The sequence below is a fragment of the Manacus vitellinus genome, unplaced genomic scaffold (assembly GCF_001715985.3).
Source record: "Manacus vitellinus isolate BGI_N305 unplaced genomic scaffold, ASM171598v3 scaffold_32_pilon, whole genome shotgun sequence".
NCBI lineage: Eukaryota > Metazoa > Chordata > Aves > Passeriformes > Pipridae > Manacus > Manacus vitellinus.
The window spans coordinates 5,944,081-5,971,590 of NW_021940460.1; the positions used below are offsets into that span (position 1 = coordinate 5,944,081).

Consider the following 27,510-nt stretch of genomic DNA (forward strand, 5'->3'; position numbering starts at 1 on the left):
ATAATTCTGGTGTAAAGAGGGATTGTCACTAAATAGAAAGAGATGATTATATTCCAGGAAGGATCTCCTTAGGAATCCAAACCCCCGTGGTAATAAAGAGCTTGTTATAATCAGGATATTATTTCATTGAAGATCTCTTGCATTAAGAACATCTGTTTGCCATCTTAACCTGAAACCAAAGCGAGGAGTAACAGGATTGTATTTTGCTGCAAAAAGGGGAAGGATTAAAGAGGCACCAGTAGGACTATTTTTCTTCTGTAGCCACAGAATAGGGATTATAACGCTGAAGGCGTCTCTTGGAAGAATGTTTCTAGCTGAGGAATTAATGCTGTGTTTTGTGACTGAGGAGATCAGTGTCAATCATCAACCCAACAAAGAACATTAAGGCTTCATGAGCTCTGCTTAGGCACTTAGTCATAAGCCATGATGTGGAGCCTGTCTCGTGCCTTTGTTAGCCTCATGTGCTTAGACACAGATTTATTTTATTACCATAGACAGTTTCTTTTTCCCTTCTTTAAATGCAATAATCTTCTGCTGCTTTCAGGTGACTGTATGGTTTTGTTTGTGTCTTCCCTCCTCTCCTTGTTAATCCTCCTTAGTTCCTTATTATCTTACCTCCCCATAAAATATTGAAAATAGTTTGCTTCTGTGTCATGTTTGAAGTCCAGGAGGTAAATATAAGAAATTTGGGCCTTTATATTAGAAGTCAGGTTTCTGTAGAGTGTCGTACTTTGGATATTCCAAGGTTTGTAGTGTCAGAGTTAGATAAAACTCATTGCTAAAACTTGCAGAAACACAGACACGAGATTTGAGTTCAGTGGCAGTTCATTATTTATCCAGAACCTGTCCCTAATGGTCAGTTGTGAAAAATGTGATATTCGTACATTTGGGGATTAGCCTGAATTTCTGTTGTCATGGAGGTGTTGGGGATGTACTTACTCCTGTTCCATTGCAATTCCCCTGTAATTCCCAGGGCTGGTTTCTCCAAAACTAGCATTACAGGGATCTGAGTTGGCTGAGTTGTTAATGCTGCGTTAGATGAAGCCTCCCCGAAATTGCAGTACATTTACTCCCTCATCAAAGTGCATCAAAGTCTTCTGAGCTCAATAACTGCTGGGAAACTGCAGAGTGGTTCATTTAAGTGAAATCCAGAGCCTGGGAGCCTCAGCAAGGAAATGATTTTGCTGTTCAGTTGCTGTCTTGAACCATTTGGGGTTTTGGTGAGGACAGGGGAAGGAGATTGTAGCAATCACTGAACACACCAACCCTCTGTCTTCTGTGAGTGTGAAATAACTCAGAGCAGGGGAGGCTGCTCTGTTTGCCTTTGATGTCCGTGGGGAGAAGATTATCCACACACAGATTTCATGCAGGCAAGTCAATTCACTGCAGCTGATGGATGGGAGACAACCTACTGAGAAGTGAATATTAGGGTCTAAAATTGCCTTGATTCTCTTTCCACTGAACTTCCCCCTGCCTCTTAAAAGCTGTGAGCTGCTCCTGGAGTTGAATCAGAAATAAATGATGATGAAAGCTTCTGACCGGTTCATTTAATGCAGGCACATCAGTCTTCTTTTTAAAAAAGCTTTAAACAAAATGCTAAACAAGCCATATCTATCTCTCACTTCCTCAAAGAGTTTTGATGTCTCAAACTCCTATTCAGTGTTGCCTGTCCATGGAATGAAGACAAATTTACCTGACAGGCTTTTAATTGCTCATGTGACAGGATAGGTATATTTATTGTTGCTTTTTTTGCCTTTCCAGTTTTTTAGTTTTTTACTCTCCCTCTACGAAATTCCCTGGTTTTAGTTGTATGCAAATAATAAATCAGTTTTGATAAAAATGTATTTAAGCTAAAAACCCAAAATTTATGTTGTGATCTTTTGATCCCAGGGTCTTCTGTAAGTCTTTTATGCATAAATTGGTGCCATTGTCCGTATTTGTCTTTTCCAGACCGTGTGCCAGGGTTTATTTTCAAACAACAATAGCAACAAAAGGAGCATGAAATTCTAATTCATACCCCACAGGGTAAAACACTGTACACACTGCAGCTATCTTGACCTCCTGTTTTAATCTTTAACATATGTTGTTCCTGGCTCAGTAATTCACAAAGGAGGAAGAAAAAAGACACTGATGTTCATCTAACCATGACAGTGGTTCAGCTTTGCTTGGTGCTGAACTGTGGTGGGGTTGAAGATTAAGCATCATCTTTTCTAATGAACAAATTACTTCTCTCAGAGTGGAAAAGTAGATTTTAATTCTGTGCTTTTTAAAACTGGATTTCCATCTGTCAGACCAAACAACCTTGTACCTGTGTGCTCTGCATAACCAGGCTGGCAGATTCTCTTTTATTCTTGGCTAGAAAGTAAAAATGTAAAGTATTCTTCTGGAAAATGGAAGACCTTAGAGGATTTAAACATTTTATTTTCTCAACAATATATTCTGCTTCCCACTTGGTTAATTAGCTCTGAGGGACATTAATCCAATCATTCAGTCTTTCACTTTATTTCTTTTTTTATGTGTTTTTTTCCTATTAGTGTGTTAATGCTGAACAATTTCAAATTACTGCTCAAAGGAGGAAATAACAGTCATTTTCTCATCAAACATCTACCTCCTACACTGGAGTTAAATTATGTGCTTGATTGCTTTGGAAGTGATCAGAACCCGTATTTCCTTTATTGCTGTATTTACTGTTTATTTTTTAAATAGAACTCTTGGCTTATTATTCAAATAAACAGTAGCTTTTGGCCCACAGGTTGTTCTGCTCTGCGATGCTGAGGTTTGTTCCCCAAAAATATTACTTGTCCTTCAGACAGTTCCTGACTTCTTTCATTACTTTTTGGGGTTCTTCAGTGTGGCTTTATTTATTCTTCAACATCTGCACTGTGTCCTCCTGTCTCAGGAGACTAAACAAAATAAACATCAGCATTGAAAGCTTGAAAGAAGCACAGCAAGGACGATGAAGTTTCTTATACTTGGCTTTTATTTGGGCAAGCAGAAAAGGTATGGTTTTAATTAGGAAAAACGTGTTCCAAAGTGTTTGTCCTTGTTTCACCAACTAAAAAAAAACAACCCTACACAATTATGTGTGTGTATGTCTGTGTTCATATTTTGTGCTTACATTCGTACGTGGCACTGTGAAGGTACAGATTTGCACATTTCATTTATGAGCAAACGCTTTAATCTTTGAAATTATCTTAATAGACTAGCTGTTACTTTCTGATTTACCTCCTCCACAAACCAAATCTTTAAAAGCTTCTGAAAAATGACTTTCTGCCCTGAGAATTCACCAGCAGGTCTCGACGTGACTCAGCGCTTAATGTCATTCTGCTGATTACGTCCTGATTTGGTAATTATGGTTGTTTTGTTCCTCTGAGAAGTTCAGGCATAGTGCTCCATTTAAAAAAGCTCCTGTTAAAATGTGCAGCTGGGAAGGGCTGCGTGGAGGCAGTAAAATATCCCACATCCACATCTGTTTAATGAGCACAGCTCTGGTTCCCAGTAGTGGTTCCGTTATGGAACGAGGCATCTGCCAGGGCTTCGTGCTGCACTTGGAGAGGGATTTGTCTTTGCATTCTCTTACAGCAAGATTCAGGGATGGAGATCAGATGCCTGTTTCATTTTCCAGGGTTAGAAAGCCCATGCACAGATGTATCTAGAGAGGAAAAGGAAAACTGGCATCATTTTCTTGAGCTATTCTCCATTTAGTAAACATTTGCCTCATTTTAAGCTTCAAGTCCAGTTAAGTTAGTTGGAGCTCTTAGATACTTGAAATTAAGTCCAAACATAAGCTCTGGCTTAACAGTTGTATGCACAAGGTGCTTAAGCAAGTGAAAAATTGGTTATTAGATTTCTAAATAAAAGTACTATTGCTCTCAAACATGAGTAGAACTGTGGCTTCAGCTGCCCTCTGAATACTTGTATATATTGCACAGTTCTGAAAACCTGGCTGTTTTTATCAATACATTATCAATAAAGTAAGAAGCAACTCAGGGTACCCAGGCTTGAAAAGCAAATATGAGCTGCAGAGGGAACATACCCCTTTTATTTTTAGCTGTAGGAATTTTATGCCAATTAAGTTCCCAAATAAGGTTTTCTTGATTCCTTCTTTGGTTGTCTTGTAGATTGTATTGTGTAGAGCATTAGCTCTATATTGTTCAGAGGATTGGGGAACTGAAATGTGAAAATTGCTTCCTGTATGAGTATATTGCAATGGGAATTTAATAACTAACTGTTATGAGTTTGGGTGAAATAGAAGTTATTAGTGAGGCCTGACTTGACTGAATTATCTCGACCACATAGTTGCATTTCACAGATAATTCATCCTGTGTGTATGTATGAATGACACTGATGTGCTGTAGCATTTGCTACTAAAACCCTGGAGTTATTTTGGGATAGTTTAGACTTGAATGTAGTGACTTGGGAATTATTTATTACGGAAGCCACAGAGCTGCCACAGCTCACTGCCCTTCCCTGTGTTTACTTCCAAAACCCCTCGCTCAGCCCTGGGAAAGGGACATGCTTGTCTTGCTGCACATCAGGGTGCTTTTTCTCTATAAATTGTGTTTCTGTAACACTGCCCAGTTCTGTTACTTGCCCAAATCCCTGAATATTGAAAATAGGTGGGTCAGCAGCACTTGGGTTGACGAGACCCTAAACTTTGCACATGGCACAGTGTGTGAGGGTGAGCTGTTTCCATTTGGGGTGTGTGGCACTGCCAACATCAACATCTTAGGTCATACACTTACTTCAAACATTTGCATTTTTGTTTTCCTTAGTATAAACTCTGCATTCCTGACTGCTTATGGTTTGAGTCTGTTGCTTGAGCAGTTTCAGCCAAGTGCAAGTTAGAGGTTAGCAAGGCTTTTTGTTAGATATTTTTTTGTAGGTTGGTAGAATGCTTGCTAGAAAAGTAGGTACTTGGATACAGTCGTTTCATTTTGCCTGTTAGGCTTTTTCTTACACATAATTTCTCAGCACCATCTTTTCTAGTACTATGGGTAGCATTTTGTCTTATAGTTGTAAATCAGAAGGCTGTGAGAACATCTGTTGAACGCAGGAAAAGCCTCTGGGTGACCTTCTGTTCCCCTTGAGATCTGTTTTCCTTTAGGACAGTTTCATTTGTCTCTTTATCTGCATGCTGTCTGTGCTTAATTTTTGAATTCTGCCTTTTGACCTTCTGCTTTGCTGCTTCCTCACTGCTTATGTTTTCAAAAGTCAGGCTCAGGCTGGTTTTTTTCACTTCCCTAAAGACTGAAAAAAAATGATTTTTATAGTTTATGCTTTTGATCCTTTGAACTCTTGAATGGTATCACAGCAAAATAGCACTGGAACATCAACCTGAATAGTCAGCTGTCTGTCCCTCCTGCCAAATTTGTATCTTTTGGTGGTTCCTGATGTGAGAGCTGGTGGAGAGGCACCAAGAGGGATGAGCACTTGGTGAGGCTGATGCAGTAGTTTAAGGAATTACCACTTCCCTCTGGCAGAGGTTAGGGATCTGTCAGCAGAAGGGAATCTGGAGCTACACCCCCCCTTCTCAGAGCAGTGTCTGGCATCTTGCTTTAAAGATGCTTTTCTCAGTTACGGCACCGGAGCGTCTGAAACACGAGAGCCTATTTTCCCTCATCAACTCTGTGCTAAAGTGTGATTCCTTGAGCTGCCAGGGCAGTCACCAGAGCTCATCTGTCACTGTCCAAGTCGTGTCTGCAGTTTGTCAGCCGGGCAGGGCTCGTGCTCAGCCAGTACAAATGACATCAACGGGGTTGTTCGTCCTGGGAGTTGGGGCATTACTCATTTGGAGTGATGTGCTCACTGAGGAACATGCAGGAAAACAGTGATTAGATTCTCACATAAGTATATTCTGTCTTAAATAAGAGTTGGTGCTGATCTAGAACTCAGTTTTCTGTTTGAGTTTCGATTCTGTCCTTGTGTTTAACTCTGTCTCCCTGAAGCAAGCACCTGAAGGAGAAAGTGTTCAGCGAAAAAGAAGGGAGAGGGGAGATATAAATAGGGAAGGATAAAATTAAAATGGGTGGACTTCATGCCATCCAATAAATCAAATCTAAACTAGTCAAAGTGCCATTTTTCTGAAGATCAGGAAGCAAAGGGGGACACTGGCCACTAAGAGCTCAGTCATCCTGCCTGGAATGATATTGCCTGTCCAAAGCATGTGGGCTGGTTCTTTGTATTTTCCTGCTGCTGTGGGGCTGTCACCTTTAAAATTCAATGTAACAGTAATTAATAACACTATAATCCAGTCTGAAAACCAGGCTGATAATCCTCTTAAGAAATTTAATAGCATAGGGCATCTGTAGAGTAATGCAGAGTCAGCAGGATTGGTACCTAGGAGTGGGTGTAACATACTTTACTTTATCATGGAATCACAGAACCCCAGAGTGGTTTGGGTTGGGAATAACCTGAAGGAACGTGCAGTTCCACCCTCCCTGCTGTGGAGAAGGACACCTTCCACTTCAACATTTCATGGTATGGTGTTGATGCTCCAAGGTGTGCTGGTCAGGCTGCTGGAATGATCCCCTCTGGATGCAGCCCGGCAGCAATCACCTGACCCCACTGCAGCAGTTCTCACAGAGAAGGAGGATTTTTAGTGTGTTTTTAGTGTATTTTAGTGTGTTTTAGCACATGGAGTACAGTGTAGCAGGTGGCTGGAACAAGAGCCAGGAGTGTTGTTCAAGCCAGTGTCCTACAGTAGTTCTTGAGCTAACAGTACTTGGAAAGCCACTCCACAGGGAATTTCATCCTTTGGTCGGGGATGGTCCCCAGAAACAGTCATTTGCAGATGGATATTCACTGTCTGCCTTTTGCTACATGAGTGGATTTGAGCTGAGTGCACTTCCACTCAGCCAGGATCTGTGGATAATGCTGATGAACAATGATCAGACTGTGCAAAGAGGGCTCGTAGGACTCTGAAGAAAAAAAACAAGTTAATTGAATATACCACTCAGCTTTTCAGAAGGCACGATGCATCTGAGTAGCTGACACTTTATAGCTGGAGCTGATTAAACCTGCATTGACTTGGAACCATAATTAATATAAATCACTGCTCTTCAAAGGACATTTTAAAGGACTTTGTAAAAAAAAGAAAACTCAAACCCCACAATCCTAATTGGTTTCATTTGCGTTTGAAGAGTTCTTCTGACTTGCTTTTCCAGTCCTCTGACAAGCTTTTTTCCCTTTTAACAGCTGCCTATAAATTAGGGCAGTTGTTTTACTGGTGGCAGTGATATAAGAGTTCCCACAGCTCCACAGTGGGAGTAGGTCCCCAATTAATCTCATGGAATCATATAGTTGATTTTGTGACAGCAAATTTTGTGTTGCTCAGAGCTTTTTAAATGCCTTTATACCCAGGAATCTCCAGTCTAAGCAAATTCCAGTAAAGTGTAGCTGCTGGAGGATTAGGTGGTTTCTTTTATGGCCTGGTTACTTACAGTCCAGGTGCCAAGGTTCAGGGAACCACTCTCAGGATATCTCATTTCAGTGCTCACATGAAAGCACAGGAACTTGGGAAAACAGGTCTGGAAGGTAGGTCTGAAGGAGACCTAAATGAAAAGCCTGGCTCAAGACATGGATGTGTAGGTTGAGAGAGACTTGAGGAGAAACCAGGGAGGAAAGGCTGTTCTGAGCATGGTGTGTTCCTTGTTGGAAGGGAAGCAGGGTCTCATTCCAGAGTGCCAATTGTAGTGGTTAACAATGGAGCTCTCCTTTCTTTTTTTTTTTTTTTTAAATATTGCAAGAGTTCTGCTTTGTAAAATGCTTTTGTAATGAGCTCAGACTGTATCTTGCCTCCATTGACAAAGTATTTCCCGATGAGTTGAGCTCTACTCTTTGGAGCTGAGGAAGGAAGTGTGGATTTAATGATGACAATGGATTGTTTTTTGACCTGCAGATGGTAGAAGAAAGTGAGGAAAGGCTCACAGAGGAGCAGATCGAGTCACTTCTCCAGACAGTCACGAGTATTCTTCCAGGGGATCCAGAAGAACAACAGAGAGACTCGGCAATGGCAGTGGAAGACAAAGGTGACCAAGCATAGGAGGCTTCTAGACCAAAGCTGGCAGCAGTTTCAGAAGAGAATCAGCTAATACTTTTCTGTTTTTAACTTGATACCGGTTTAATCCTGTACTGGACATAGTTGTAAAATATATTACCACTTTTATTACTTGGAGGAGGTGGTGAGGGAACCAATTGTTTACAAGAAAGCACAGAAAAGGACACTATTGTTTTGGTGTTTTGTCATCAACAGGGATGGCAGTAACTGAGCCTGTAATGGAGCAGCCTGAGAAGGCATGGGGCACAGGATCTGAAGCTTTTGTAATTTTTCATTACCCATGTAACAGCTGTACATTTGAATAGGCCCATGTACAGCTGGCAGTGTTTGAATTATCACAGCAGTGCTATAATGATAATTGCTTTCATAAGCTTTGGAATTGCCCAACTGCCTTTCAGAATAGGGGCTGCAATGCAAAGCCAACTTCTGGGGCTGTTTGGTGAGCAAAACAGAGAGAGGTACAAGAGCTGCCTGGGGTCTGGCCAGGCACTTCCAAGGAGGCTTTTGGCATCACAGAAGTGAAAGGATCTGTTCTCAAGGGTGTCTGGCAGTCCCTCCTCAATAACAGAGAGATCCAGATCACCAGCTAACTCAGCAAATTGCCTCTGAAGCCAGGGAGTTGGGCCAGTTTACAGCAGAGAGGCTCTGGACTCAAATCTTAAAGCTCTGACTAACAAACAGCAGAATATTGAGGGGTGAGGTGTGTATTTGCCCTTTGAACATTAATTCCAATATTTATACACAGACCAGTCAGTCCTGTGGACGTGCTGTTGGTGGTGGAATAAATGAGTCAACACCGAGGTCCTAATCTGGTTTAGGAGAATGAGAGTCTGTCCTGGATGAGGCAGAATTTTCTGTGTGCTGAGCTTTTGTCTGGTTGAGGATTTCAGGATCAAGTGTTTAATGTTGAAAGCCTTGATGATTATAGTAAATCATTTGTGTGTGTGTGTATATATAGACACATAAAGTCAGGAGCTACCATGGCACTGCTTTATGTTATGGCTGCAGACCATTCTTTTGTAATTATTATAAGGTACTGGAAATAGAAGTAAAATTTTAAGTACATCCTGGGAATTTTGTGAATTGCAGACGAGATATTAAGACCTCAAATCAGATATCTGACTTTTTTCCCTCCTCAGGTCTGTCATGGCTTTATTTTGTGTTTTTATGCAAAGAATTTACGCTTTCTGAGCTTTAGTTGTGCTGTATATGAAAGGGACTGATAAAGACCCGTGTCTGGGGGATTTGTGATATGTGTTTCCATGGTATTTAAGCTTCTTTGATGTTTGGAGAGGAAAGAAAATTATTGGAAAATGTATTTGTTGCCTCTTAAAGATAATTTATCTTATATTAAATGCTTTCCAAGGCTGGAGACTAAAGGTACATTTTGACTGGGTAAGTGTAGTACAAGAGGGGGAAAGTCCTCAGTGGTTTTGTGAATACATCAATATGTATTTTTCTCTCTAAATGTGCAAGAAAACAAGAAAGATAAGTGGATTGTATCACAGAATGACATGCAATTAATTTTAAAATTAGCATTTTTATTCACAGCAGTCACTGATGTTGTTTGACATGCTGCGGCCTTGGGCTGCCAGTGTTTACATTTTTATCTGTCCTTTTCTAAAATTAGGTTATTGAAGTGTGTTCTAAACTTATAAAAAGCAGATGGAACCAGATCACAAGTACCCTTAGCCAGCAGGAATGTTTTAACAGATCCCCGAAGCTGGATACTCCATCCTGGGAATTGGTGGTTGGTTATCATCAGGGGTGTTTGCCAGCATCCCTGTTCTCTTGATGTGTGGGTATTGTACAAGGTGCAGGAACTCATTCATTTGCTGTTGTATTTAACCTTTTCATCAGGATCAGTTCCAGATGGATACATCTGTTGAATTCATGGATCATTTGTTGAGACTCAAAGATGCATAAACGATGCATAAATTTCCCTAAAAAATGCAATACTAAATGACATTTGAAAGGATCTGGGATTTTGGCATCTGCATTACATCAAGAAATGATTTTTAGATCTCCAGTCCATGCTCTCTGTCACTGTAAGTCCAGGGGGGAGTTACTCAGTCTCTGAGGGCGGGTTTGTGTTGTGTTTTTCACTCTGATCCATGTTGGAAACCCAAGGTCAGAAATGGTTTATGGAAAGCAAATGTCACTTTGCTGCTGTGACACCATTTTTCCAGTGTCTTGCATATTGCACAAAAGCCCTGCCCCTCTCCCAAAGCTGCTTTTTGTTTCCTTAACTAACCAGTTAGACCACAATAGATGGACCCTGTGACAGTTCTGGTGGAGGAGAGGAGGCAGCACCAAGAGTGGCTGATGCTCTGGGGGTGCAAGAAAGGAACGTGTGTGTCGGGCACTGAAAAGCTCAGTCCCTGCTTTTTGTGAAGAAACACAGTCCTCAGCACCTTCTGAATGTTTAAGAAATTTATATTATTTTTACTTTTCTCATTTTTTCTCTCCTCACTTTTATTCTCTGTTGTGTGTTTGGGTTTTGGCAGATGAATGGCTTTGCCCAGGGCAGCTGTTGTGCTCTCAGTGGGAGAAAGGGGGAACGAGCTGCCAGAATTCCTTTGCTGTTGAGATGCTTTAAAACACCTGGGGTTTCTCTTTTCATAAATTCAAGCCTGAGAAGCCCAGATTTCTTTGGCTGGAGAGGTTTTATTAGAAGAAGCTTTATTTTATGGGAGGAGGAGGAGCTGCTTCTCCTACCTGGCTGTGCTCTGCTTCTGGGCAAGGGAAATAGAGATACTGGAGACAGATGTCCACAGGGAATTTTGTGGAAGATACAGGAAATCCCTCCTGATATGCTGAGCAGCTTGGGTGGAGGTCAGGCTGTGGCAGGGCTGTGTGTGAGGCTGTGCCCACCACTAAAATGCAGAGTTTGACAAGCAGGGAGCAAACTGCATTTGGTTTGTGTTTGTATGGCATGTTCAAGGTGTGCAGTCCTAGTTAGAAAAAGCAAACCCACAAAATTTGGAGTTTTGGTTTTCTTTGGAAGCAGGTTTTCTCCTGCAGCAGGTCTTCAAAGAGCACTGAAGTTGTACATGGAAATGGTGTCCACACGTGTAATTCATACTTTGCTCTTCATCCCATTGGAAATACATGTTTTTTCCAACTGATGGTTGAAGGGGGAGGACTTGCTTGACCCTGTCTGAGGTGGGAGGTTGGACTAGGTGATCTCCAGAGCTCCCATCCAACCTCAGCATTCCTGTCAGTCTGTTTTTCCTTCCTCCCACTGTGAACTCAATCTCTCATTAAGGACTGGGCTGCAGCAGACTGGGAGTTCCTCCCTTGTCCCCCTTCCCATCCATGCCTTTGCAGATGGGAGTTTGAGGCTCTGACAAAATGCAAATACTTTATTTCTGGGATATCAGCAAAGAGAACGGGACAGACTTGAAGGATTGCAGCGAGATTTCGTGTCGTGGCTCTGGGTTTATCAGTTGCTTGAGGCCTTGAAATGGGGGTTTATGGAGTTGCTCCATGTGAGCAGCTGAGTCTGCTCCAAAAGAGGCTCCTCTGGTGTAAAGGATGTGTCCCAGGATGCTGCTGAGATAAGGTGGTGTTGCAGTTTTCTCTTGAATTTTGCTTGGTTGAAGCAAAATTTTCTCTTGAAATTTGCTCCATGGGCCAAATTAATCAGTAGTGCCTCTCCCCTGCCTTAAATTTGGCCCAAAACTCCTGCACTCTGGCTGTGCTGGGCCCCTCTGCATCCAGCCATGGGTGAATTATCCCAGCCCAAACTGGGATCATTCTGGATCCCAGTTTTTAAACACACACATTTTTATTCTGTATTGCATTTTCTATGATGAAACTTTTTATTGCCTCTGCCTCCCTGGGGTGGCAGCTCTGCCACGTTTGGCAATGTGCAAACAGCACGTTTGGAATCCCAGAAATTGCCTCGCTTCCTTTGGCACGACATCCACTTCCCTTGCCTTTGGACACAGGCTTTGGAAGCATCAGTCTCAACTGGGAGCTACTGTTGTTTGAGTGACTTATGAAACACTTCAGGCTTTGGCAGAGGGGAGTCAGGAGAGCCTGTGTGCACCTCAACCTGGCCAGTATCAGGCTTTTCCTTCTTTTCTTTTTCATTTCTACCCATAACCAGCCTTTTCCAGCCTGTTCTTGTCCCAGCTTCCGGAGCAAAGGGGATGCCAGGCTGTTCCAAACAGAAGGAACAGGAAGATCTTCCATGCCTAAAAACTTGTCAGGTTTTTTGGGTTTTTTTTTGGTGTGGTTTTTTTTTTTCAATATTACCAGTTGGTCTCAATAACAGCATCTGGTCCCAGTATCTCTCACTGATAAGGACATCTGTGGTTATGAAATGTTCCTGGTAATTCAGAGGGACTCAGAGAAGTGTCTCAGTTGACTCCTCCAGTGCAGGCAGGCAATGCTCACACGTTCACCACACAGCAGCTGCCTCTTCATCCCATAAAACAAAGCCTTACATCTGAATCTGAGTGACAACTATTGTCCTTTCTGGATGACACAGTGACCAGACAGGCATTAACCCTTGGCTCCTGCTGTTCCCAGAGCTCAGTTCTTCACCCTTGGAGATTTATTCCCTTCCTGTGGATGAGCAGTGCTGGCTGGAGGATGCAGTGTGTGAGGAGCCAGCGTGGCAGGACAGGTGATGAGAGATACCCATGGATGGCTGAATGGAGCAGCACTTGGGGAATGAGGTCCAGGTGGAGAGGGGACTGGATTGCAGGGTCGGTGTTTGCCACCTTGAGAGCATTCCATGGGGTCCAACAGGAGAGTTACACAGTGCCTTTGGAGCTGGACTTGATCAGCCAGCTCTGCCACCAGCCTGTGGCCTCAGGGAAGTTGTTTCTCTTCTCCCTGCCTTGGTTTCTTCTTTGGCCAAAGCCCTCGGGGGTGACAGGGGTGATCCATGGGCTGGGCACTGCAGGGCTGGGGGTTCACAGCCCCCCAGAACCCTCAGGGTGATCCGTGGGCTGGGCATGGACAGGGCTGTGGATTCCCAGCAAGGCTGACCCCTGGAGTGCTGCCCAAGGGCCTGTTTAACATTTTTGTGCATCCCCACGGATAAAAGAGCCTTTTGTGCTGACAGCTGGGAGCTGAGGAGGAGGCTGCAGCCCTCAGCTTCCCTGTGCTTTGGGAGCAGTGTGTGGGTGTCCATGACGTGCTGCTGTGACCGTGATCCCATCCTGGACACGTGGGTGGGTGTCCGTCGTGCTCGGGGCTCTGCTCCCAGCTGGGCCGGCCCTTCCACAGCAGCCCTGACATGACCATGTCCTTGCATCTCTGCAGTGGATGCTTGGAGGTTGTTCATTACAGGGACAAGAGTGTGGAATTCCACAGGGCACGGAGCTGCCAGACATCCCAGGAATTACCCCACCCCGAAGGCACGTCCTGCATGTGCTGTGCAGCGTCCCCATCGCTCGCGGCAGAGGGAACGGGGAGCTGACCTGTGTGGGGGAATGACTTCCTAAGGAAAACATCTGTGCTCTTGAGTTGGGCACAGGATCAAGTCTGAGGGTGGGGCTGAGCCAAAGGAAAGCATTCCCTTGCAGCCAAGCACTGGCATCATAGGGCTGATGGCCATGTCCCCTTGAGGGGACAGCCACGATCCCCAGAGCAGCAGTGCAGGTAATTTATTTAATGGTGGACAGAGGGTCATGTTTCTTCAGGAAACATAAATTGTACAGGTTTCTCTTGTGTGTAAACTGCAATTGTAGGAGCAGACCCTGAGCTGGGGCGCATGGATGTTGCTCTCTGGACCTCAGTGACATGACTGTCACACGTGCCAGAGCATTCTATAACTCAAGGAAAACAGGGAGGAAGCAACTCAAGGAAAACAGGGAGGAAGCAACTCAAGGAAAACAGGGAGGAAGCAGCAGTCGGTGTTATCCCAGGGAGAGTTTGCAAAGGGCAAGCTGGGAACACCAAAACTGGCCTTTTTGCATCAGCAGGGGGCTGGTGTTGGTAGGGAAGACCCAATTTGTGTCCTGAAGAGAATGCCACAGTAAAGCTGTTGATGTTGGGGATGTGGGCAGGGACATGGGAAGAGCAGGGCAGGGAACAGGCAGCTGGAAAGCCACCAGGAGATAAAAGAGTGGCGAGTACCAAAATGAGCAAAGAAACTCTTCACTGCCTGAGAGAGCAACACCTTCACCTGGGCAGCAGCAACCTGCCCTGGGGATGCTGGTCCTTCACCACCAGCTTGATAACCCAACACTCCTGATGCTCCTCTGTGAGATCAGGGAATGGGATCCCTGTTCCCAGGTGAGATCCTGTAAAAGGGGAGGTGCTTTGGAACAAGAAAGGCAGAGAACTGATTGTCCTTGGGGTGTTAAAGCTCTTTAAAACATTTTAACAGCAGCTTGGATGCATCCAACTCCCACACCCCCCCCCAGAGGAGCCCAGGGACTTCTCTAAAGAAGCCCAAAGTACCTTTAAAACCACGAGTGATATTTTATAACCATCCCAGAGCGAGGAAGCTCAGGTTAGCCCCCTTTCCAAAGGGCTGCTCTGGAGACATGGATTGGGATCCAGCCAGCTTCCCTGGGGGGAGTCGATGGCAGGGTTGTTTAGGTTGGAGCTGCCGGAGACGTTGACAGAGAAAATATTTTCTGTTCCCACAGAAAGAAATCCTGCTGCAGAGTTTTTACTGAGCAAAAAGAAATGCTTGTGCTGAAAAAAAAAAAAGGGAGCTGTGGCCAAAGCACAACTGAAATGCAGAGAGCACTTGGGAAAGATTTGTTAAGCCCCAGGACTTTTGCTTGCCACAAGCCAGAGTCTCCCTGCACATGTTGCTTAAATTAATTTACCTCTGCATTAAGGAGCTTTATTTTATTAACTTTAATGTTTATAAAAACAACCATCTGAGATGCTGTTAAACTTTAAAGATACGTAAAATAAAGCCAGCCTGGAACCAGCCAAATGGGGTGAGAGAACATCTGAAAAGAGAGGGGAAAGCCAAAAAATCATCGGGGAGGGCTTGGTGCAAACAGTGCTGCTGGGAAGGGACCTGCAGGGGGGGTCAGGGCCGTTGCAAATATTCCCAGCAGGGCTGAGTGCCTGGTGCTGCTGGTACCTGGGGGATTAGAGCATCCTCTGAAGGGCTCTCCCAGCACCTCTGACATCCAGCCTGGGGAGGCAGGTGGGTGAGGCTTCCTGGGAGCACCCAGACAGTGCTGGAGACACTGCACTGGGCACAGGAGGGTGGTGGTGGCACTGGGGCCTTTGGTCACCTTGACAAGCTTCAACACTGAGCACAAGGGCCTGTTGAGTGCTGTGTTTGGAAGCCTTGGTGAGTAAATCCCACCCCTTGTGGGGATGAGTCCTCCTCCTAAGGAGCAGCTTCACTGCCTGACCCTCTGTGGGCAACTGGTACCTGGTCCAGCTGAGCTCCTGCTCCAGCTGTGAGAGGAGAGCTGGCAGGATCCCCCAGCCTTTGCTTTATGGGGCCTCATTGTTCATTTAAAAAAAGAGAGGAAAAACCCAAAAACAAAACAAAACAAAACAAAAAAACCAAGAACCCAGCTCTTTTCTGAAAATCCCAAAACCCCACAGCTGCCCCACCACTTCCCAGCCAGGATGGTGAAGTCTGCCATGAGCTGGGGCATGGAGCAGGGCTTTAACCTGGCACCTCAGTGCAGGGGGAATGGGGATGAGCTCAAACCATCAGCCCCAGCTGAAAACAAGTAACCAGATGCCTTCCCCACTGATCCCATCAGCACTGGGATGCTGCAGCAGGACGAGAACCTGGTATGTTTGTGTCTCTTCACAGGGCCATTCCTCTGGCTGGGTTTGCTCCTTATGCACTGGCTGCTTTTTTTCCCTCTTAAAAAACAGAGATTTAAATAACTCATCAATTGCTGCTCTTGGATTTTAGGGCATTTGCAGCTTTTCCCTGCCCTCACGTCTCACCCCACGTCGCTCCCTGGGGCTCCCCTGTCATGGGATGTCAGGTATGGGGAGCAAATCCCTTTTATTACAGACCAGACACTGTCAAGAAATAGTCATCCCAAAATAGAAAGTCTGAGTTGTTGAAATTATCCAGCTCAGCAGTGAGCAGGGGTGGGTGGAGGGGCTCTCCCAGCTCTTCCCACACTTTATTTATGCATATGCTTTTATATGTAGTGAAATTTAACCCCTGGAGATGTGTTAAAGGCTTCAAACTTGTGCTCTGTTGGACCAGAGGTATTTTTGCCAGATGTAAAAGGATATTCAAGATTTTTCCTCCCTGTGCTGCCTGTCAAGGAGGGAGGGCATCAGCAGAGAGAAACCCAGGGGCTTTTTTTGGCAGCTGTGGGTCAAGTGTCTGCTCTTGTTCTGGGCTGAGAGGGCTCTAAAAAAGTGCAGTTTTTTGTTAATTCATTGAGTTCAGTTCTCTGATGCATTGGCCACCTGGTGTCCCTTATCCCATGTGGAAAGTGTTTGGTGCCACCACAGTGGGACTCACCTTCCCGGGGCTCGGCCAGGCCCTGCTCCCCATCCCAGGTGACTCTGGAGCAGCCCCTTCCCAGCCTCACCAGCTGCAGTGTTACATTTCAATCCTCTCTGAATCGTTTCAAGACACAGTTGCTTTTTTTTATACTCTTCAAGTTCATCTGCAAAGGTCTTTTTTTTTTTTTCCCCTTTTGTGTTGTCCATGGATTTCCTTGCTGTCGTGGCACAGCAGCCCTTCCTTGGGGTGCAGCAGCTGGAGGGAGGGAAAAGGATGCTCCAAGAACGCCCACACAGAACCTGATGGGATCCAACTGCTTCCTCCCAGCAGGTTTGCTCCTTCATCACCCAGCAAAGCCCAGAACCCCCCCCAAATGCTGCTGCTCCCCCTGCCCACACCCAACATCCGTGAATGGGCTGGGGGATGGAATGGGCTGTGTCAGGCCAATGTAAACATTTTCCCTTTTCCTGTGCAGCATCCTGCCCCCAGGCATGGGATCAGCAGGAAGTTGCCTCTTTCCCAGCCCCATGGGGCTGCTCTGAGCAGGACAGGTCCCTCTGCCTGTGTGTCACCACCCCAGGTGAGACCCCAGCAGTCGAAGCCACTGAAGAAGGTGGCTCAGATACTGAGTGTTGCACTGGAAATGGCCCTAAAATGTTCCTCATTCTCCCAAGAAGCTGATGGAGGGCAGGCAACTCATCCCTGCCTGGTGCTGGAGTTGTCCCATCCATGCCAGGTGCCTGCAGCAGGATCATTGCTGCCCCATCTTGGAAACTACCAGGTTGGTGAGATGAGATGGGATGTGCAGCATCTGAATGTTCACCCCAGAACCTGTGAGTGACTCTTCAAATGCTGCTTCTTTCATGATTCAGCCTCCAAATGCTGTTTCTTCCTCTTTGGACTCTGTATTTTGAGCTTTTCCCAGTCTTTTCCCCTGCCTTTCCACAGCTTCAGCACTGGAGCCTTCCCTCTAGTGCCAACTGAGCTGGTTGTATCAGGACAGGAGCGGAGGCTCCAAGGAAAACCATAAATATTGTGGGACCAGTGCTGAAGCAGGGAGCTGGCAGGAGGGGGGTGAGGCTGAGGATTCGACCTTTCCTGCTGGAGCCTCAGCAAAGCCCAATAGTTAATCATTAAAATATGCTTATGTGTAACTAATCTCTGCAGGACAATGAACTGAGAAATTATTTAATGCAATTTAAATGGGTCATAGTAGTTGCTATAATAAGTGTGTCCCGAGCCAATGGGAGCCATCAGGCTCCTATAAAAGCGGGTGGGGAAGAAATAGCAGCTGGTGGGAAGAGATCACCAAAGCCCCGATGCGTGTCCTGAGCTGCCTCTGGCCGTGCCGAGATCCTCCCAGGCCGCCCCAAATCAGGCTCCAGCTCCAGGCTGAGCCCTTCTGCAGGCACTGGTGATCCCTGGCAGTGGATGCAGCGGGAAGGATCTGCCTGGAGCAGGCACTGGCTGTCCCTCAGCGCTGCCCGTGGGGCCGGGATCGCCTGTTTGGGACTAAAAGGATGAAGTGCAGCAGTGCCGTGAGTCGGGGGCTGCACTGCTCTGCTCGGGGCTGAGGGGATGCTCTTCCTGAGGTGGGTTGGATCCATGGCAGGGGCTGGTGTTGGTGGAATCCCATTTGGAGCTGTGCTGGTGTCAGCAGTGTTCTCACAGTGTTATCCCACAGCACACCGAGTGGGTGCTGCTGCTGGAGCTTTGCAGTGGGAACAGAGGGGTGGGGAATGAATGGGAATGGATTTTAGGGGGCTTTAATCAGCCTGTGAGAGGGATTATATCAGCTAAGCTCACCCCAACACCTATCTCAGGTCCCATCCTCCTGCACACTCATCCCTTGGCTCCCAGCCTTCCCGCCGGCAGGTTTTGGCTTTATCCCTGATAATGTTTGCAGCCCCACGGGGTTGATGTGCCAGGTGCCCCTGGTGAGCAGAGCTGGGACCCTCCAGCACAGCGCTGACCGTGGCCGGGAGGAGAATATATTTGCTGGAGGGAGAAGTGACACGGGAGATTTCTGCCAGCCTCTTGCCTGCCTTAAAAATACCCCAACGAGGTGTTAAGTGCAGCTATTTCCAGCTCCAGGGTACGGACGTTTATTCTCCCAGCAATGCCAGTCCTTAAATAAGCAGTAAATCTTAACATCTCCAGGCATCATATTCATCCTGCTACTTGCTCTTTCTCCAGGCTTTTAGTTTAACAGTGTTTTATCTGTCTATTTTTGTGACTTTTCTGCCTTTTGTCTGATTTTAAGGCATAGGCAGATGATTTATACCAAACCCCACACGAAATCAGCTTTCAGCCCCCTTTTTTTCCTGCTTGCAAAATGGGTGCAAGGAGTTTTGGATGTAATTGTTGCTGTGCCGGCCAGCTGCTCTCTGATCCAGAAAATAAAGAGCACAGTCTGTTTCCTGTTAAATTTTGCTGGTTGCATGGGTTTACATTGTTTGTCTCATGTTTTATGGCTTTCAAGCTGATGTTGCATTAAGCTGGCCCGAGTTTAGGCAAGAAATCAAATGCAGGCACTGGCAGGGTTCCCCAAACACATTCATGAGGGTTGATCCCATTTTCTTACTCACTGCAGGAGCCCTCCCAGCGCAGCCTCGCTGTGTCCTGGCCCTTTGCATCGGTGCTGTGCTGGGAAAAGGTGCTTGTTGGACAATGTGGGAGATGGGTTTGCTGGCTGTGAGGTGTCTCCTGCCTTTCTCTTGACCCAGGAGCTTGTTTTTCATCCTACTTTCTTCCCTGTCCTGTTGAGGAGGGGAGTGAGAGCAGCTGGGTGGGCGCCAAGGCCACCCCACAAAAACCACAGACTGGGGCAGAAATTCATATATATATATATTTATGTGTGTGTTTATAGAATAGGATATAGAATCATAGAATAGATCAAGTTGAAAGGGACCCCTAAGGATCTTTGAGTCCAATTCCCTACCTCTCACCTCTACCTAAAACTAAACCCTGTGTTCTAAGAGCATCATCCCAGTGCTCCTTGAACTCTGATGGGCTTGGTGCCATCACCCTTTCCCTGGGGACCCTCTTTCAGTGTGTGCATGTGCATTATATGTATGGATATTATATATATATAGGGATATTATAAACATAAAAATGTATTTTAGGCAAAGCAGGGTGAGTTTCTCACATCCCTGCCCAGGACATGCCATGGGGGCTTGGTGCAGATGAACAGGGCAGGGCTGATTTGAGGTGACACGTTGCAGACCCAGACCCTCAATGGTTTGGTGTTGTCACCCTTGCTGGCTCTCAGCAAGGCTGTGCCATGAGCTGTGATTACATCCACAAAAAAACCCCACCAAAACACTAAAAACAACTGCTTTCCCTCCATCCCAGGTTAGTCAGAGGCCGCCTGAAGGGATTTCTGCCCAAAGGAACCAGAAATACTTGGAACCAGAAGCCCTGACCTAAGGGCTAAAGCTTCTTGCTGGCCACATGAGCGAAGAAAGTTTCTTGCTTGGTTTTACAAGCATCAGCAGTGTGTTGGCTGAGGAGTTCTGCCCTTTCTGTGCCAGCTCTGGCAGAGAAAGCCTTGTTTTTTTCCTTAGGAAAACAAGAAATAGAGAATTGCTATAGGACTGAATGGGAGAGGATGTGCAGAAGTTAATAATGGGAAAGACACCGACCAAATTTGACAGGTTCCCATGGCAATAGGTGGAGGGGCATTGAGCATTACCTGTAAATACCTGTTTGTGTGTGTGTGTGTATTTAGAAATGATGGAAAAGCTGTGCAGGGGGTCTTGGAACCAGGATGGGCTGAGTGACTCCTGATTTTGCCATTTCTGTGCCCTCTCTCTCCATCACAGCTGGAAAATTGCTGTATTGATGGCTGCTCTCTCTTATTGATTTAAAAGTGCTATTGCAGAGGGATAAGTTCATTATTTGCCTCTGCTGGGGCAATTTTGGGTTTCTTAAGGGAAAAAAAAAGGAATTGTCTTTTTTGTGCCCCACATTTTTCACATAAGGGGGCAGAGCTTCAATAGATTATTTCTTTGCTGCATTTTATTCTTCTCTGTCCTGCTTTTTTAATTTCACATCTGTTTTATGGTTGAGGGGGATGTTATCCGGTGATTAGAGCAGGGGGCAGGGAGAAAGGAGGTCTGGATTTCATAGTTTATCTACAATGAGTTTATAGTTGTTTTTTGGTGGATGAAGATTTCAGCTGTCCTCACACCCTCAGGTTGTCCAGTTGGATTTCACCACTCCCATGACTCTAACAAGTCTGATGAGTCCATGGCAGCCCCTGTGGAGGGAGAATTCAGGTTTAATTCAGTTTCTTTAAGCTGATAAAATCAAGCTCAGCCATGCAGGAGGCAGGGGATGATAAAAACGATGCACATCTGGAACAAGGAACCGTGGTGGGGATGGGATTTAAATTCTGCCTCGTCTCACCTTTAATAGTGTGAATTTTAACGTCGCCTGTAGGAAACTCAGAGAAAAGGGCTGCACTGCTTTATTAGCAGCATTGGTGGTGTTCCTGCAGAGCTTTATGTCATTTTAAGATTGTTTTCACTTCTGTAGCTGCTTGTTCCTGCCCGTGGAATGCAGGGGTGTGTGACAGACCCGCTGGGCACTCGCACAGTCGCTGCTTCCGAACGCCCGTGCCTGGCACGTGAGAGAGGTGCTGGTGGATTTAGAGCACAGGATATTTTTGTTTTCAGAACTGCTGTGGTTGCAAGAGCCAAGTCCTGAAAGACCAGCCAAGCTGGCCAGCTTCTTCCAGAAAAACTCTGCATGGACTGAGCCAACTGCCCAGGCAGGAGGTGATGGCACTGATGGCACTGATGGCACTGATATCTCACTGCCACCGTCCCAACCAGAGGGTTTGAAAGCCTTTGATTCCCTGCAGGCAGAGCTCTGTGTCTTTGGCAGCTGGATTTATTTAGTTTTTTAGATGGTGAGGTTTGTGAGCTGCTCCTTCACCTCCTTGTGCTGTTTTCCAGACACAGATGAGATAATTTCTTGTATCCCCGGCGTTATAAATAAGCTGATGGATATTTAGCTCACTAAGTGGCCACCACACGTGGTAAAGCTTTACTAACTCAGGACTTGATCCTGCAAACCCCTGGGGATTTCCAGCTATTTAATCTTCATGGGACAAGCCCCACAAAAAATATCTTATCCCTCTTCTCTCAAGGGTCAGCTGAGAGCATCACACATCACTCAAAGCAAAATGCCTTCATCAGTGTGGTCATGAGACTTTATAGCAGCTCCAGCTTAGTCAGTCTCTGTGATATTGCCTTTTTAAAATATATATATGTGTGTGTTTTTAGGGAAGCTTAAAGAAGGGGAGGGAATTAGGCAGTGGCTTGTTCTCAGAGGTCCCCGTGCTCCGCCTGCACGCACCCGTCGTGCCACATCAGCAGCTGTGTGCAAGCCAAGGACATGGGGAGATAACTGGAAAAGAGGAGAGCATTCCCCCCTGCACTGTGACTGGAAAAACAGCTACTTCTGTGTTTATTGGATGGCTGGGACTGCCTACCAGCTGGAAAAACCTGAGGACTCTGCACCTCCGGGGGCTCCGACAGCTGGGGGAAAAAAGTCTCTCCCCGTGAAATAAATCCATCTGATGCCTAAAACACCTCTCCTGCAATAAGAGGGATGAGAACTGCATGGAGATATTCCTGTGCCTGTAATTATTTCTCCAGACACGTGGCAAAATCAATTTTCAGCTGTCACGTCTGGAAAGCAGCGGACACGAGATCAGAGATGGGGGAATGTGGAGCCATTTATCACAAAATGCTGCTTTATGGGGTTGGAGCAGAAACAACTTCGATCCTCTCTGAGCCACAGGCGGGTTGAGGTTGGGTTGTAGTGACGTAAAAAGAAAGTCCACGTTCTCCTGACTTCAATAACCTCAGTTTAAATCCTCCCAAAATGGTGCTTGCAGCAGAAAAGGCAGCCCTGCTTGGTGATGGAGCTGGCCCTGCTGGGATTTGGGCTCTAAGGGGTCACAGCCGGGGCTGGGGCTGATGAGGAGGTGGGTTTCTTGGGGCTGCAGCACCCAGGTGGTTTGAGCTGGGAGGGTCTGACTCACAAATGTGCCCAGACACGTGGCCTGTCCCTAGAGCAGTGGGCTGAGCTGCTGCAAAGTGTGTCCAATGTGTGAGCACATCCATGTCAGGCTTTGCCCTGCCAGGGCAGTGGGGACTGAGCTGAGCTGTTTGTTTTTCAGGCTGATGCCCTTCCTGGCAGGTAGATGCAGCTGCAGCTTGGGATGGGTGAAGAGCAGGATGAGTCCAAACCCTGCCTGACCCAGGGATCACTGCCTGGGAGCCCAGGGCAAAGCTGGAGGTGGAGGAGCGATGCTTTCAGGTTTGCACAAGGGTGATGCTGTGCCTGCAGTTCAGGTGGATCCCTGAGCTGGCAGCTGAGGCCTTTTGCAGGCAAACACACCACGAATGGCACCTTTCTGGTCCCACAGTGATTCCCATGGCTTGGTTTGGGTGGCTTTGGCTGTGGAACACAGATTGTATGGCTCTCAAAAATGCCCAGCAGGGCCCCAGCCACGGGTGCAGGCAGCAAGTCTGCTCCAGCATCCCCTGGAGAAAACCTTGCTCTGCCAAGGACAAACTTTGCATGGCCACTGTCATCAGTACACGAGGCAGCCAGGCCAGAAAAATACCAGTAGCAGAGAAAAGCAATAAAAAGGAGTGTTCCTCTGGGAGTCACTGAGACAGACTTCAGCATCCTTCTGAATTAACCAGTGTCCTCAGTGGGTTCGGGGCTGACAGGTTTAGTCTGCTCCCAAGATGGACTGTGGGAGGTGCAAGTTGTGATTCTGGGTGCAGAATTATCTTATTTCTCCTGCTGTGAGGGGATGCAGAAAATGTCATCAGCTTTATGTCTCATGGTGCCTGTTTTCCCTAAACTCAGAGGCTTGTCAACACAGTTCTTGGATCTTTCTCCTCCTCTGGGAATTGTAATTCTTCCCTGAATGTCCAGGCTGGGGTTTTTGGCTCAAGCTGCATTTACAGACACCGTTGTGGTGCTGGGTGCCAGCTGCCCCCACTGCTCCCCATCCTGCTGTGATGTGCAGCCAGGAGTGGGTTGTTCCCATTCCCTGCCCCTCCTTCAGGGGTCTGGAATCACCCTCAGCCCAAGATCAGTTTAGGGCATCTCAGAGGCCCAGATGTGGAGAGGGACACCCCAGGCACCTGCCCAGGGCTTGAAATCCGTGCTGATTTAATGGTTGGCAGTTGACTCTGTCAGTAAGGTGCTAAGTCCATCCTTTTTCCCGTGGTCAGAGGGCTGTTTGTTCATACCCATAAAGGCACAGATAACAGGATTGACTTAAGCACATCTTTGACACAGAGCCAACTAAGCACTTAGCAGGGTTGCTGGGGGAGGGAAGGATGCCCAGCCAGTGCTCTGAGCTGTGAGACAGCACAGGGAACACACAGGACTGGAATTTCTGAATTGCTTCTACCCAAAGGCCAGATGAATTTCCCAGACACACAGGACAAGCTGAAATCCAACCCCCTTGCTTTGTGCTTTATCCTTTCAGTATCCTCCAGATCCCTCTGTCCCCTCAGTTCCTTCTGTAAAGGCTCCATCTGTAGACAACCTTCTACAACAGAGGTAACAGGGAGATTTTTTGAGGCTGAAGTGGCAGCTGAGCCCCTCTCCCCTCCCTGGCTTTCAAAACCACCTTTACTGAGTTTAGGGGATAAAAACCACAAGCACCAACCCTCCTCCAGCTGCCTCTCAGTGCAGAAGAGATCCTCCTCGTGCGAGACAACCAGGGAAAACTGGGTTCTGCAACTGCTGCTGAGGTATTCGAGGAAAAAGGATAATATTTAACAGTTCCAACATGAACTGGCCAGCAAGCTCAGCTCTCCTTGCTCCTGGCTAGAGGAATAAGCTGGACAGAGCCAGAGGGAAATTCTTTGCATTCTTGGGATTGGGAAGGTGGAATTAAGGTAAAATACTCCTGGATGAGGGCCAGAGTATCTGGAGTAGCAAGGTTTCTCTTGCTTTTAAATATCACACTGGAATTGAATTGAAGAATATACTTTTGGAGTGGAGTTGGTGTCAGGAAAAGCATTGGATTGGAAGTCCAGGGAGGGAGAAAAGGACTCATTTTTGCCTCTGAATGTGCCAGACCTCCAGCTAGCAGAGGTCAGGACAGCAGTGCTGGGGACTGTGCTTGCTCACATGCTGGCCCAGCAAATTGTGTGATGTGGCAGGAAAGATGCTGCTCACCAGGCAGGCCTTGGGATGGCTGTAAGGAGGCAAAATCTGTCACTGCTGCTGGAGCTGTGGCAGGCTGAGCTGCCTGGGGCTGTGCAGGATGTGCCTGGCTCCTCTAGCCTGCCCTGGACCCAGAGCCTGGAGGGAGCACGGATACAGGCACTGGGCAACAGTGTCCAGCTGGTCTCTGCCACAGCAGTGATGTGGAGAAAAAGTTTGGTTTATGTTGTGGCTCATGTTTGGAAATTACATGGGAAAAAGGGCTTGATGTAGGCTCCTAAATAGCACCAGCTTTCTGGGCTCAGGGATGCTCTTCCCTCCTCCTCCTCCCACGAGCAGTCCCAGACATGCCATGTGGAGTTCCAGGCACAGCTGGAACTTAAAGCATGGGAACAACAGTAAGCCATGTCTCTGCTGAGGGAAAACCAGGCAAAAAGCAGGCACAGCCACCAGGACCTTCTTCTGCTTCTCTTGGAGCTCTGCAGACCCCGAGCTGTGCCCCTGCAGCCCCTGCTCTGCTCCCCCTGAGCTGTGCCTTTGGTGGGGGCTCATCCTGAGCCGTGGTGAGGAGGAATTACTTCCAAGGAACAAAACAGGAACAGGCCAGCAAGGAAGAGCCAATGCAAATGTCAAAGATGAGCAATTGAGTGCTATCACTCCTCGTGGTGTTTATCCACCAGCAGCAGCCGGGAGCTGAGCTCTGTCTGTGCTGAGAGCTGTGTGATGCAATATTTGATGGGTTATTTGATCTGTGGCTCCCGGCTGAGCATTGATTAAAGAAGGGCCCAGCGTGGGGCACCCACTACACACAGTAGCTCTGTCTGCTTCATGCAGCAGCATCCTGCTTTCCCCCTTCCCCCTGGAGAACAGCATTTTCTCCCCCCTGGAGGTACTGTTTGATTGCCACAGATTGGAAGGCTTTAAAAGGGACTATCTCTGTGAGTCACAGTTAAAGCCATAAAAGAAAAACCAATAAAGCCATCTGAAAAGTGCTGTTTAATGGATTGAGGCAAACTTACTGGAAACAGGATACAGATTGTTTCATCTTTAAATTGTTACTTCAAATCCAGCTGCATTTGGGAGCAAAGGACATTTATTCCTCATCAACAGCTGTCAGAGAAGAGAAATGGGGGAGGGATTTTACCACCTGAAAGGAGTTGTTGGTTTTTCTGTGCTCCCAGCAGCTCCCTGAGCTGAAAAGCCTTTAGGGGTGTTGAGTACTCTGGAAACTCAGTCCTTACAGGGCAGAACTTTCCATATAATGAAAATACTCGTCACTGTGGTGAACACAGGTATCTGCTCACATGGAAAATATTTGTTTGCTAAGAAAATACTTATTTTCTTAGCAAATAAAACAGCTATGAGCTACACTGTGTTCACCCCTTTTGACAGTGATGCTTTTTCACCACCTCAGTGAAGCAGGAGCAGCACAAGAGCTCCTCCGTGTCAGCTCTCCAGGCAGTTCAGTGTCAGTGGAAACCATGTCCTGGCAGGCTTGTAAAAGTTTTATAACAGGCACTTTGCAAGGGCCCTGAGACAGGAGGTAATGGGCTGTGATTAATTCCCCCATCCTGATGGTATCACTGTCAGCTCAGGCCCCATCCCATGAGTCGGATGATGGCAAAGCCCAGCTGGTTGTCACCCCAGCCATGAGGGATTTGTACCATCCCTCTGGGAGACAGGACAGAGAGTCAGATCTGATTTGAGGGATTTCAGGATTAAAAGGGGATGTTTTCCCACATGGTGGTTTCCATCCTTTTTATACCAAGATCTTGCTGCTGGTGCCATCTCCCAGCCCCGAGCCCTCAAGTCTCGTGGCTCTGGTCAGCTGCCAGCCCTTCTGCAGTGATGGCAGAGGGGATGTCCCAACCACAGGAGGATTTGGGACACAGAGGGCAAAGGGCACAAACATCTGTTGTGGATGAGCAGGGATGAGTGTCCCTTACACTGCTCATTGCAGAGGCAGCTTTTCCCAGGCTGAATTTTGGGATGTTAAATCCCTTGGGCTGATTTTTTTTCCCCCCACTTGGCAAGTAACAAAAATTTGGGGAATATCCCGTGGGATTATTCCCTTTGATATGACCCTGCAGCAGCACTGGCATTTCCACAGGGTGTTTGTCTGCAAACAGTGACAGCTGCTGGGCCAGAGCTTCTGTATGTAAAGAAGAAATATGTTTTCAGTTTGATTTAGCTTTTACATATCACTATGTTAATGTTAACGAGTCCAACTCAACCTGTTTTCCTGCTCTTGAGGAACAAAAGTTGGCTCTCTGCATGGAGCACCGAGAGAGAAGGAAGTGGTTAGGATGGCCTAGGGCCACTCTTTGTCAGAGATGAGTTAATCTATAGAGGTGAGGCTCCTCCTAGAGCTGCACTTCCAGGGGCAAAAGAGCTGCTGCAGGTCATCCTCACTCCTTGCCCGGCCAACTCACCTGGCTGTGGGTCAGAGCAGTTGGCAGATGTGCCAGCAGCTGGCGCAGGCTCAGACTTGTGCTGCAGCCTGACGCTATTCCAGATGTTTTCGCAGTCGCACACGTGGTGGGCACATGGCTTGTGCTTCCCCACTGCTGCAGACCAGGTGTGTGACCCCAGGGGACACCTGAGCCCTGAGCGGGGCTGTCAGCGCCTCGCGCCTGTTGTGATGCTTGGCTGTGACTTTCCTCAACTTACGGGGCTGCAGTCGGAGCACGGCACTCAGACATTTGCCCGGGACAGCGGGACTGTGTGTTTGGGATGGTTTCACCTGCAAAAGCCAAACCGAGCGGCAGCACTCGCCAAAATATCCTTGTGTGAGAACCAGCCTTTATCTTTAGCCACG

General features: G+C 46.8%; 1 protein-coding gene across 1 annotated transcript in view; it reads left to right on the plus strand.

The window, feature by feature from the left end:
• CRCP (CGRP receptor component) overlaps window positions 1-27,510 on the plus strand; it is a gene marked incomplete at its 5' end in the record, with an annotated part of 50,542 nt that overhangs the window by 16,264 nt on the left and 6,768 nt on the right. Inside the window, one exon of the mRNA XM_018076539.1 lies at window positions 7,901-8,030. Coding sequence (XP_017932028.1) covers window positions 7,901-8,030 — 130 coding nt within the window. The remainder of the gene's footprint in view (window positions 1-7,900; window positions 8,031-27,510) is intronic.